A 13,925-nucleotide genomic window follows, 5' to 3' on the forward strand; every position below is an offset into this window, starting at 1 on the left:
CCTTTGAAGCCCCAGGTCTCTATCCCATTCCTTAGTTCAGGATGGCATAAAGTCTTAACTGCCCAACTTACCCTTGAGACTCATATCTTTGGGGCTCCCATACATATGAAATTAAATTTGTTTTTCTCCTGTCAATCTGTCTTACATTGATTTGATTATTAGACCAGCCAACAAACCTAGAAGCAAAGAAGTGAAAATTTTTCTGGCCCTACATGACCCAGTGCACACACACGTATACCTATAAAAATAAAACAAAATTTCCAAAAATAACCCTTGTTATGTGTAATGCACTCTGATAGTTTCTCATCTCTTCCGTTCTACTCTATTTTCTTTCAATTAAAAAAAATGCTGGGCCAGCCTGGTAGATAGTGGTTAAGTTTGCATGCTCCACTTTTGCAGCCCAGGGTTTGCGGGTTCAGATCCTGGGCGTGGACTTACACACTGTTCATCAAGCCATGCTGTGGCAGCATCCCACATACAAAATAGAGGAAGATTGGCACAGAAGTTAGCTCAGGGACAATCTTCCTCAAGCAAAAAGAGGAAGATCGGCAACAGATGTTAGCTCAGGGCCAATCTTTCTCACCAAAAAAAGAAAAAATTAATGCTGGTTGTAACTCACCCTGTTGATTTCATGACTGGACCACAACAGTAAGTAGGAAGTTTGATTTAGAGATGATGGGGACCTACAGCCCATCCAGACTGAATTTCTCCAGTTCCCTTTTGCCCTGGCTCCTTTTCCCCTGTGCCTTTAGAAACAGAACACTTGAATTATTTATCAGTCTGAAGTTGCAGCTGCTTCTGAAGAACTTGGCTCTCCTATGTTCTGTGTACAAGTCACTTTTAAGTGGCTTTGGTCTCCCAAAAGCTATCCCAGTATCACTTACTAATAGGTCAGATCATGAACTTAGCTGGTCTTCAGGAAATGCATTAGGTTTTCCAAGTCATTGTGCACTTTTAATTTTTAATAACATGGGCCAAGATATGATAGAAACAATCTGTAAAGATCATTTAAAAGAAAAATTACTTAGTTGCATTCGATAGTTAAACACAATACGGTCTCATTTCTAAATCTCATCTTAAGCAAGTAAATGTAACCTAAAACTTGTAGAAATGAAGCCTATATCAGCTTTTGGGGGAAGGGGAGATCAGTTTGCCTTAAGTGACATTTTCAGATGTTTTCTAACCTAAGCACACCATGAGTTAAAGGTTACGTGTTGGAGGGCCCAAACAGTTCAGGAAGTCTCCTTATTTAAAAATGAAATTCTTTGATAAGGAACTCTCCGGATTAAAATTGTCTCCCACATCTTTGTTGCTGCACTTTCAGGGCTAACCAAAAGCAGTGTTTTGACTAGCCGATTTCTGATTTTTTTCATAATGAGATCAGAAGGGGCTTCATTTCCTTGTTACTTGGAAAAGCCCCATTTCCTATCAACATTTATCTTTAGACAGTAAATAGCAGCAATTATGAAATTCTTGCTGCCAAAGGGCAGTGCCATCTACGGAGGTGAGCGTGCCAGCAACTTGCTCAATAAAGTTAGAAAATGGTCTAATGTCTCCCTTTCCTATCAAGCACTGGGAGAACCGCTGAAATTCCTAATCAGAGACTGCACAGTGATCAGAGTGGTTGTCTCAATAGTCATGAACAGTCCAGGGGGGAGTCGACAGCAAGAAGTTTAGGGATGTACAGTGTGCTGTAAACTGACGCCAATTCAACAGACGGAATGTCACATCTTCCTTCTCTCTGTTGTCAGCTCTAAGCAGACCAGGAGCAGCTGAAGGTGTTGGAAATAGGCAGGTCTTTGCTGCTGCATTCTGATAACAAATCTTGCAAAGACACTTGAGAAAGCACCTTAAAGCATTGTGGACTTAAAAGAAAGGTTTAAATTAAAGTGCATCTCAGTCATTTAAATTAGAGGGCAATTGCATGTGAGTTTAAGATGATATATTTGAATTCTTGATGGATTGCCCCACTTAATCTAGTCCTGTAAAAAGGCAATCACTGATGTATTTGTTAACAAATTTATTCCAGTAACTAAGTTTGATTTCACAGATTTAATTATTCTCATGCCTCAATGAAAGGGCAGACTGAGTTTCTTAAAATTATGTGCTATTTTTAACTTATTTGCAGGCCAAATAAATCAGTAACTCCCTACTGAAGACAAATAAATCAACATTCCCTCAATCCCCTCAGGAGGCTGTGGCTCTGGTTTGGTGAATGTTTTGAGAGTAGCGTGTTTCCATAGAATGCTCTGGATTATCTCCACATTTCAGTGAAGAGCTTCAAAATGGGTACAGAGTCTTAAAAAAATATGTGATTGAATGGCATGTGGCCTGGATCTCTGTCCAAAAGTCCCCTCCTGATTTGTGAGTGACACCCACAGCCAGAAATTAGAGCAAAACCCCAGAATCCCTACACCCTTTAACAACAATGGAATTCTGAGAGGATCTACAGCCAGATATAAGAGTGGGGCTGGCAGAGTGGAGAAACCTCTTTAAATATGCGAATGACTTTTTTTCAGCCCTGTAACATATCAGGGAATGTGTCAGCAAGATTCTCAGGGTGTAAGGATGAGACAGAGGTTTCCAACTACAGAACTTTCAACTTCAACCACATGGATCCACAGCCCCCTAGGATCCACGAGCACGCTAGAGTATAAGAACAGAAGCAGAAGTGGAGATTTTCCAGCTCTTCCAGCAAGGGTGGGGAAGCTAAGGGTCAAGAATCTGAGACAGCCCTTCCACTAACCTTCTCTGTCGTCTCCTCAGCCCTACCTAGGAATTTTGGGTTGAGAAATATGTGGCTGAAAATGCCCTAAAGATGTTAGAAGTTCTGGTTGGTCAAGACCACAGACTGTACCAGGTCTCTGTCTTCTGCAAATCAGCAGTATGCTAAAAGACGTTTATTTCTCTGTTACAGCCACAGTGGACCAGTCAGCAGCTTCATTTGAAATGGAAATGTCTCAGACCGGCTTCAGCGCTCATTATTCACAGGTACATTGACTACTAGGTAGAAAATGAAATACCTTTTTTTTTTTTTAATTTTTTGTTTATTGCAGTGACATTGGTTTATAACATGTATAAATTTCAGGTGTACATTATACTTGTATTTCTGCATAGATTACATCATGTTCACCACCCAAATACTAATTACAACCCATCACCACACACCTGTGCCGAATTATCCCTGAAATACCTTTTTTTTGAGGTTTATTCTCCCCAAACCAGCACCCAGGAATCAGTATTATAAATGCAACTAGCAGTTTATGGCTTGAGCAGTTATTCAAACCATGAAGATGTTTCTAATCCAAGTAAGAAAATGGCAGTTCACAAGCTTCTTATTAGGAAAACATGTTATTTCATACAGTTGACTACATTCTACTAATAATTGTGAATCAGGTGGTTTGAAGTTTGCCTTCTGTAATTATCTATCTGGCTAAATGATATACTTAATTTAAAATATTTGCTAATGCTATGGAATATATCTATTTCTCAGTGTCAGGATATTCAAGGATCCTACTAAAATTCCGTGTTCAAGACCTAGCATTCTTGGTACCCAGAATAAAGCAGAAAGACAAGTTTAGAAAATATATCATTTATAGTTGACGGAAGAAAAAGCATCATAATCCTTGCAAAGGAATATTGACATTTCAGTGTGCAATTTTACTGTATAACCTAGGGCAAGTTATTTACTCTGCCTCAGTTTCCTCTTCTGTACAAAGGGGATGATAATAATGGCATCTAGCCCAAAGGGTTATTGTGAGGATTATATGAGTTAATATATGTAAAGTGCTTTGAATAGTACCTATCACATTGTTAATGCTATGTAAGTGTTTGCTCTTACTATTTTTGTTAAATATTGTTTTCTCTATTTGGATGTAAGGATTGGGTCATGCTTGGAGCAGTAGGAGCCTATGATTGGAATGGAACAGTCGTCATGCAGAAGGCTAATCAAATCATAATCCCCCAAAACACGACCTTTAATGTTGAGTCTACCAAAAGGAATGAACCGCTTGCTTCTTATTTAGGTAAAGTTTGGATGTAATTGAAAGAAAATTATTTCTTTTTATTTTTGTGGGGTTTTTTTTATTTTTAGCATTGTTTGCTTATATTGATATAGGCTTACTTACAACCATGTAAGAGTGATCACTTCCAAGAGTCAGATATTTTACAGGACCCATTAAGTTTCCAGGCAGTTTTGGTTTATGAGCAGCGTTAGTCAGAATAACAGAACGTGGAGGTCATTCTTTCTCAGAAGGGCTGTCCAGTACAGGAATGATTCAGGCTGATTTGTGCACTTTTTGAGGTCTCCCTATGTCTAGTATTCTCATTAACTTCCAGGAGAGCTTTGCACCCGGTTGACAGGAAATGACGGTAGAAAAAGAAACCTTGACTCAACCTGTATCCTGAAGATCAGACTTCCATATTCTCTTTTATATCCTCTATCGTTACTTTATTTCTATGGGTCCTAATTTTGGAAAAGAAAATTTTAATTTGTTTTATCATATAGCTTCTTATTTAATAGCTCTATTCACAATCAAATATTGAACTTAAACCCAGTGATGTAACATCATCTTATTTTCCAAAGATTTGCCTGGAACGAGGAGGTATGTGTCTAGTATCACCTTATTCTGGATCTGCACAGGGCTGCAGGAGACTCTTCTATCACTAGATGCTCTCTATAAACAATTGGCAGGGCCTAGGATGGAAAGGACCCTCAGAGTATGGTTTCCAAGCTCTTTACTCACTCAACAAATATTTTGGGGGCACGTCTTTTGTCCCAGGCGTTGTTCTTGGTGCTGAGAATGCAGTGGTAAAGAAAAATAGCTTGCAATGCTCATATTTTTGCATGTTAGCATTCCTCTCTGGGCTCTTTCTGTCCTGGAGGGAAGTCTTTTTCTCTTTCTTTTCCAGTTTCTTTCTATTTTATGAGGAAGGTGGGAGGCCTTTACTGGTAGGTCCATACATCTCCTTATCCAAGGGCACATATTGAAGCTGTAGAAGCAGCAAGACTTAAGAAGAATAAAAGGGCTGAGGGTTTTAGATAATTGAAAATATAGTGGTAAGCAGCAGGTATAATGTGAGTGCTAAAACCCCTTAAGACATGTTGAACTGCATTAGTGCAAGTCTAGCGTATTTCTCATAAAAGTCCTATTACATTCTGCCCTGGCCAGAGAGCAGCTAGAGTAGTCCATTGCTCTAAGCATCACACGTTACAAAAGAACATGCTAAACTAGGATGTGCCAGTAAAAGATTATCTAAAGGAGACAGGTCTGGAAACAATCCCCTTCCATCCGTCCCTCTCCCCACAAAACTTGTAGAAACTGATGGTTAGAAAACAAAGTATACACTGCATATCTTTTAAATATTTGGAGGATTGTGATATAAAATGAAGGGATTCAGCTTAAAATTCATATTGAATTTTAGTATTAAAAGAGATCTTAGCATATAATAAACATCAAATTTTCCAAATTAAGAAATTGAGGAATAGAAAAATTATGTCACATTTATCTGTGGCAGGTCTGAAGCTAGAATCTAGGTCTCTTGATTCTTATTCCAGTGTTCATTTCAAAAATAAAGACAAATTACAAAATTAAAGACATTGTGTGAAGTCCGTAAAGATGTGTGACCCAGTTGCTACTCTTAGGAAGTTCACACATTTTAATTAATAACACTACAGTACTTTTGGTATTCTGAGTTACCATCATGTGATTAAATTCCTTAAAACCAAATAGTCTTAAGAAGCCTAAATCTATTATTACCAAAAAGCATGGTTTAATGGTTGCTTGAAGCAGATGTAGAGAATTCAAGACTTGAAGATGTCACTGCAGGCAAGAAAAAACTAAGAGAACTTCATTCTTGACCATGGGATTTATAATATATGACTCCTCTCTGCCCAGAAAAGGACATTTTTGGGTATGTTATCTACAATGGACTACAGTCATGTTTTTTTCTATTTCAGAAATCATTTCGTTAGCTTAGTAACAGGTTAGCGCATAAGACACTTTGCCAACATAAAGTCTGATATATGTAATATTTCTTTCAAAATAGAAAAGCACCCAGAGAGGGGGCAGGGGAGAAAAGTATCTTTTTCCCCCCAAATATTATTCTAAATCTGAAATGAGACTTTCAAAACATTTCCTTGTTTGTGTGGGTTACAAATTAAGATGAGTTTGAATGTGTTAGCCCGAAATCTTTGTGGATTGCAAGTTGTTAGACTATGGAAAACCTTATGGAGGAAGCAAAAGAAGAAAGAGATGCTCTATAAAAAATCCCATGCTAATCAATAATGATCAGAAAGAAGTAGGAACTGAAGCTGTTGAACCCCTCTCAGGATATAGTCACACACCCATCTTTCTATAACCCAGCCTTATGCTGATATGCGCTTAGCAAGTAGTTTTGATGGCGAGAATACAGTCGAGATCCTGTTCTCTGCCTCCTCCACCCACAGTTTGCTGTTTTCTAAGCATGCCAGACAGATTCAAAAGGAAAAGTAAAGATATGAGGCAAACGCATGAAATCAAGGCAGATAGACCTGTTTCCCATTACTTCCCCAGATCCTAGCAGTTTCCCCAAGAAATGAATTATGAGAGCTGACAACATTTATTCTTTATAAATCCATGCACGGGGCTGCACCATCAATTTTCCTTTCTCTTCAATTTTGTACTTCTCTTTTTCAGAAGACAATACTAAGCTTAAATGTTTATAATTATTTTCCTTTCATTATAGTTAGACTTTACTTGGCCCTCTTTCTCTCTCCTTTATTGTCTTTAGATGCCTGAGCTGCAACCAGTAACTACCTGACTGGTAGTTACTGTCCCTGTGAAGACTTCAACTAATAGTTTTAGTTGTCAAGTGCAAATCATCAAAGTTAATTAGCTCAATAATCATACAACTCCAAGCCTCAAATGTAATTTTCAACTTTTTTTTTAAAAGGTTCTTGTATCAGTTTGCATTCATACTTCTGAAAATTATTTAAAAAAATGAATGCATACTAACACTCTCATCCCAATCCCTTATAATATCTCTTAGTAGAGCAACATGAAATAACACAGCCTTTGTTTTGCACATTCTTCCTTTCCATTTTATTTACATATAAACCTGACCCTAAAGTTTTTATTTTTTTAAGCAATACTGTGGTTAGTAACATAAAAAATATAACACATCACATGTTTGCAAAAGAATATTTTATTGCCTATTATGTATAATTTTTTTTAAAAGCTCAAAGAAAGATGAAGAAATGAGAATGTGAGAAAAATATTCATGAAGGAAAATATGCCTGAGGAATTGTTTCCCTTTAGCACTTGTAAGAATAAGCATTTTTAAGTATAAAAACGTGTGTTCCTTTTTTAAAATTTTGGAAGAAGGTGGAACTATTACCGTACAGTAAAATACTTAGCAAGTAAATTATCAATATAATCTTTTTCTCAGTAAGAAATGCTATTCTGTGGCATTTTGAAAAACAGTCTACCTTCTGCTCCAAAGATGGACAGCTCTGGTTACTGGAGTATTTCTTCCTTCTATTGAGTTGAAATCTACGTGTGCTAATTTTTATCCATTGGTTTAGCTCTGTTCTCTGGAGACACAAACAATAAATCTAATTCTTCACTCAGGAATTAATATTAATCTACCTTACAGACATAATTTAAAATTTTAAAGGGCATGAAAGCCCAATTAAAAAGAGGAATGATTAACCATGAAAAACTGTTCAAGCTCACTTTTAATCAAATAAATGCGAATTAAAATCACAACAAGGTACTATTGTTAAATTATGTTTAACATCTATTAGAACATCCATAAATTAAATGATACCCAATGTTTGGGAGAGTTTGATGAAACTAGTTTCTCCTATGGCTGTTCATGGAATAAATTAGTACCGATGTTCTGGAAACCATTTGACAGACACTATAAGAACCACTGAAAATTTGATCCAGTAACCTATTCTTTGAAATTTATCATCAAAAAAATCCAAAAGAAAAATAAATTAAATGTTTAAAGATGTCTTTGCAGACTTAAGTATAATACCAAAAGATTTAAAACCATCTGAATTCCACCATTCCATTAGGGAATGATCCTGTGGTATAAACACAATGACTTTAGGCCTTAACTCAGAGAAATAAGCTTCAACCCTTTAAAATTACAATTTAAAAACCTGGGCTACAACACAGAAAAGGCTTACATTTGCTATGACTCCAACTATATAAAATTATTAATTTCTATAGCACAGACACATACATCCAGATGAAATACAATTGATTTATTACAAAGTGGTGAATTGAGATTGCAAGAGTTTCTTGTGGGTTGTTTTTCTCTTTCTGTCATCGCTGTTATATCATTTGTGCCTTTAAACAATTAAAAACTGAGAATGGGGGAAAAATACCTTTTCAGGACAAAGCAGTTATGGTAGATAATCAGAGAACACACTAAAAGCTTCGACCAAGACAAACTTACCTGCATTAAAAAATATATATTTATTTTCAAAAAAAGAAAAGTCCATCTAAAAATATAAAAATGGTTATCCCAACCATTTAAAATATATCTTAATTTATTCTGTGCAGACTTTAAGGGGTCAGAGAGTGTACGTGCCATCTCTCTTTTGTTAGGTTACACAGTAAACTCTGCCACTGTTTCTGGAGATGTGCTCTACATTGCTGGACAGCCGCGGTACAATCATACAGGCCAGGTCATCATCTATAGGATGGAAGATGGAGACATCAAGATTCTCCAGACACTCAGTGGAGAACAGGTAGGCTTGAAAATTATTGTTGTAAATTAATCCATTCATACTCTGTCTATGGAAATTTAACTTAACTGTCTGTTGTCCTAAACTTTTAAAAAACCAGTACCTCATATTCAACATCAACTGAGAACAGGGCCCCATGTTAGGTTCCTTGGAGGGATGTCAAGTGTCTGCATCTTTGGCCTCAGGAACATTTCAGTTGGATGGGGGTGGAGGTAAGATGTATAGATAATAGATGTAGATACAGATGTGCAAATATATATACAAGAAAAGAGGTCTAAAACATTAAGAAGCCTGAAAGTGCCAGTGGCACAGACAGTAAATTCAGAAGAAGAAAAGATTGTTTTAAGCTAGGACTGGTGCAGAAAGTCTTAAGAAGAGATAAAATTTGGGCTAGTCTAGAAGGACAGAATGTAGACAGGTAGAAAGAGCCAGTTAAAAAGATAACGTGGACCTCAACGGTGTGAGGTTTCCAGTGGCAGACTAAAGAATTTGGATTTCCTCCTGAAGGTGATGGGAAATTATTTGTAACATGTGAAATCAGAAAATTCTCATTAGATCATATTGAATATTCAAGCAGTTTAAGAAATTATACGTGCAATATGCAAATATAAGTATATATAAATATATTTAAAATATATATAGATATATTTAAATATTATATATATATTTAAAATATATATATAGAAACATCTATGCTATTGTTGATTATTATTGAATTGTGATGATTTGGGTAATTTTTATTCCTTTTTCATAGTTTTCTGTATTTTCCAAGTGTTTTTATACTGAGAATTTATTAACTTTATTCTGCAATCTTCATAGGACAGGAGGGTTCGTAGGCTTCACTAGATATTCCAACTCACCAAACTACCCTCCTGCAGACACATACACAAACTACTCTGAAGGGCAGAGCAGCACCCGCCCTCCTCCCCTGCAGGAGTCCTTGTAACAGCCAAGTACAAGAGTGCAGCTTAGGTGCCAGGATAGACACATCAGGTTGGTGCAGGAGCTGCCCTAGCTTAAAGCCCCACAGGAGCCAATGTCTTTTATAACACCACAGACAAAGCTTCTAGAGTTCTTGTTAAGGACATGCAGTTACAAGAGTCACTGCATTCTAGAAAGCCCAAAATATGTTGTCTCCATCACGTATTTCTAGTTCCATGCAACCTAAATGCAATGTCCCAATAAGAGTTTAGTTTTACCACACTCAATGTTGCTTAGTAATATAGTTGAAATCCCTCCCTCATCATATTTCCAGGGGAACAGAGTTAGAGTAAACTAAAGGTCAGATTCTCGTATACCAGGTGAAAGAGTTTTATTAGCCTTTTGCCCACATATATCATCAGAAAATGCATCAACAATAAAAACAAGACTTGTAGCTCACGGATGAGGTGAGAAGAACCTGAAATGATATAACAACAGTAAAAATGGAAAAAGAGGGAGTATGGTAGACATAACTAAGGAGGAATTAGTGAGACTGTAAAATGAAACATTTTGGACAACATCTGATGTCCATTATCACTCTATTAATTGTCTACAAGACAGCAAGTATAAAATTTTATGCAGACTTGCTTATGAACATTTGAAGAGAATATCACAAATGATTTAAATTATGAATGACTTGAGTTTCAAGCCTGGGAATCTGGGAGAAAGATGGCACCATGATTAGAATGTCAGCAACTCAAGCGGTTGAGATGTTATTTTAAATGGTATTTGGTTTTAGACATGTTTTCTATAACCGTGAGCACAAATTGAAATAGTTGCGGGTGCCAGGTAGGTAAAGGAAATAAATAAAGCTGCTGTACAGACGACAACAGGAAGCAGTGGGAACCGTGGCCTGAGCAGCTCCTGAGCCGTATAAAGGTTTTGCTGAGCTCCAGATGGCTGTTTCTGTGTTGGAATGAAGGCCCAATGTTGCCAGATCTTACAACATTTTATTTATGTTTGTAATTAATTCAACTTTTTAAAAAACCTTTTAAACCCTTCATAAGCCGGTGAGAAAAGGACATTCAAAAGCCAATGTCTAGCAGCTGTCTAAATGTCTAGCAATGTGTGGAAATGTAGAACTGGAGGCTCAAGGAGGAGGATGGAATGAAATTTGCAACTTGCAGTAATGGAAACGTCAGGGAGGATTGGTCATCTAGAGTAAGAGAATGAGGAAAAAATGCTGGTCTGAGCTTAGGGGGTGCCAAAATCTAGGGGATGGGAGGAGGGAAAGGAGCCAGCAAAGAGGAAAAGAAAGGATAGTCTATGATACAGTGGCAGAATCAGGAGAGCAAAAATAAAAGCATGGAAGCCAAGAAGGAAGTTTGAATTGAGAGAATTATCAAGAGCGTCAAATACGCAGGTCAATAGTTGCGAAGGTTATTGCATTTAGATAATGAAGTGTACGTCCCCTGCATTTCCCTAAAATACATCCCTATCTTTAAAAGAGAAAATATATTGCTGCAAGGGGATGGTCCCCCCTGCAACCCTATTTTTCCATTTCCCATAGCTGCTGGGACAAGACTAAGCCATTTTGTTGAGTAGACAGTCTTTCTAAGACTATAAGGTGAATATGCTGCACCTCTATTCCAATACAATTCAGCTCCTCATAACGTATTTTATTTCATATTTCCATATTACTGTGTTTAAAGGAATACTGAAGCCTTTCCAGAATGCCTTCTATTGCTTATTTCATTTTATTTCCTTACAAAAAAATCACTGGGGGCCAGCCCGGTGGCGCAAGCAGTTAAGTGCACGCGCTCCGCTGCAGCGGCCCGGGGTTCGCTGGTTCGGATCCCGCGCACACCGATGCACTCCTTGCAAGCCATGCTGTGGCGTCGTCCCATATAAAGTGGAGGAAGATGGGCATGGATGTTAGCCCAGGGCCAGTCTTCCTCAGCAAAAAAGAGGAGGGTTGGCAGATGTTAGCTCAGGGCTGATCTTCCTCACCAAAAAAAAAAAAAATCACTGTATCATTACTGATCTTTTTTTCTTTGTGGAGAAGAAAGAGAGGTTAGGATGAAATCTAAAGGAAATCGTTTCTCTGACTCTCAAGCTGCGGAATCTATAGCAGCTGCTCATCCTCAAGGGTGGACCTGACTAATATTCATTAGCCTCATGCAAGAGCCAATAGGGAGCCCTCAGGTGGCATCAGTTTCTATATTTCATTTCCTTTGCCATCTGAATGTCGAATACTCTTCTAGATTGGTATAACAAAAGAAATGCAGGTTTTTAGCTTCCTTGAGAATTTCTGACGTTCATCAGACTGTTTTGTTTTGTGTCCTAGATCGGTTCCTATTTTGGCAGTGTTTTAACAACAATTGACATTGATAAAGATTTTAATACTGACATTCTTCTAATTGGAGCGCCCATGTACATGGGAACAGAGAAAGAGGAACAAGGAAAAGTCTATGTGTATGCCCTGAATCAGGTAATGGTAACCGTGAGTTTGGTAGAAATCCAGGGAAATCTCTCCCTTTCAATTTCAAATAATTAACGTAGTTCTAATTTTTCACTCACTTTGGAAAAAGGAGCAAAGAAGCTTTCAGGAATTATCTATCCCACTAACCCCTCAGTTTCTAAATGAACATTTAGAATTCTAACAATATAGTTCAAATCCTTAGATATTTTCTGCATGGAAATGTGAACTATTCTTTTTTAACAGAATATATAGGATAAAGATAAATATAAATCTCACCAAACTGCTAAATAAACTCACAAGGCAACCACTCATGAGCACTGGCCTGGAGGCAGTAACGTGAACAGTTAAAGCTGCATGGGGTGTGGGCGGGGAGGAGGGGAGGGGAGGATTGTGGAGATAGAGTAAATTTTAAGGCAATGACACCAGACACTTTCAGAAACTACTGTGGTCTCTGGAATACTTCACTGCGCTTGAGGGAGGTTTGTTTTCCATTCCTGACTCTAGACATCGTTAGTTGAGATAATTCTTAGTTTCTACATTAGCAGAGTTTTTTGCTGGGTACAACAAAGTCGGTATGCATCTATTTAGCTTTTTAAACTCTTAGAGTCTCTCCCATATTAATTATTTTAAATCATAAATTATATGTCTTTCTTCCTATCATTTTTTTGGCTTGCTCCTGTCAACTTTTTTGGTCCTGTGCCATTTTTCCCTTTTGTCCAAGGAAGTGTGTTCCTGTTGATCATTGCTAGTATTTTCTGCCCTTTTCTGGGTTTGGGGTGTTTTTTTTTCACTCTAGGCAGCTTTGGAAAAAGTTTGTTTTTTGAACAGAGTAAATTTTCTCTTTGTTCTATAGGGGAGAATATGTAGAGACTTTTCAAAGAAGTACAATACTAGGTGAAGAAAGGATAGTGACACAGATTGAGGATTTAAAAATTCAGTTCTGCTTTAAAAAGATGCTGTGAGTTGTATACTCACCTGATTGCATTAAAAAGAGAGTCCATGAAAATCCTCAGTATGTCTTCCTTCCCACAATTCTATAGTCTGTTCTTTGAAATCTCTAACTTTGCTCTCAGTTAGGCATACTTTTTAAGAAATTTTGCAAACTTTACTGTTGATGTACAAATGGTTTTTAATAGCACTGATTTAGTATGTACTTAAAAATTCCACTCGGCTGTAGTAATGATAGAAACCCCTAAGTATCCTGTTTATCTCTCTTCCAGACAAGGTTTGAATATCAAATGAGCCTGGAACCCATTAAACAGACTTGCTGTTCATCTCTGAAGCACAATTCATGCACGAAAGCAAACAAAAATGAGCCATGTGGGGCTCGTTTTGGAACAGCTATTGCTGCTGTGAAAGACCTCAATCTTGATGGGTTTAATGACATTGTGATAGGAGCTCCCCTGGAAGATGATCACGGGGGAGCCGTATACATTTACCATGGAAGTGGCAAGACTATAAGGAAAGAGCATGCACAAGTAAGAAGTTAAACCTACAGATTCTCACCTGGAAGTGATACGTGGGTTCAATGCCAAGCATCACCTGTCTTACTTCATGAGTTAATCTCTTTCTTCTGACTCTATTGGGAAACTAGGTTTCTACTTCTCTTCCACGTTTTCTGTCTGGAAGAATTTCTTTGTATTTTATCCTTTTATCTAGTTTTTTTGTTGCTATTATTTGCCATGTCTCCATAACCTGGTCTTTTGAAATGGTACAAAATGAAACAAAAGAACACTTTTTAACAATGCTATTTAACATCTGCAATGTGTCTGATCCTAAATA

General features: G+C 37.4%; 1 protein-coding gene across 1 annotated transcript in view; it reads left to right on the plus strand.

The window, feature by feature from the left end:
- ITGA1 (integrin subunit alpha 1) overlaps positions 1 to 13,925 on the plus strand; it is a 158,281-nt gene that overhangs the window by 101,394 nt on the left and 42,962 nt on the right. The window contains exons 10-14 of the mRNA XM_004422799.3: positions 2,918 to 2,991; positions 3,881 to 4,025; positions 8,601 to 8,743; positions 12,009 to 12,152; positions 13,364 to 13,621. Coding sequence (XP_004422856.1) covers positions 2,918 to 2,991; positions 3,881 to 4,025; positions 8,601 to 8,743; positions 12,009 to 12,152; positions 13,364 to 13,621 — 764 coding nt within the window. The remainder of the gene's footprint in view (positions 1 to 2,917; positions 2,992 to 3,880; positions 4,026 to 8,600; positions 8,744 to 12,008; positions 12,153 to 13,363; positions 13,622 to 13,925) is intronic.

Source organism: Ceratotherium simum, chromosome 18, assembly GCF_057802395.1.
Source record: "Ceratotherium simum simum isolate JZ-2026a chromosome 18, ASM5780239v1, whole genome shotgun sequence".
Classification (NCBI taxonomy): Eukaryota; Metazoa; Chordata; class Mammalia; order Perissodactyla; family Rhinocerotidae; genus Ceratotherium; species Ceratotherium simum.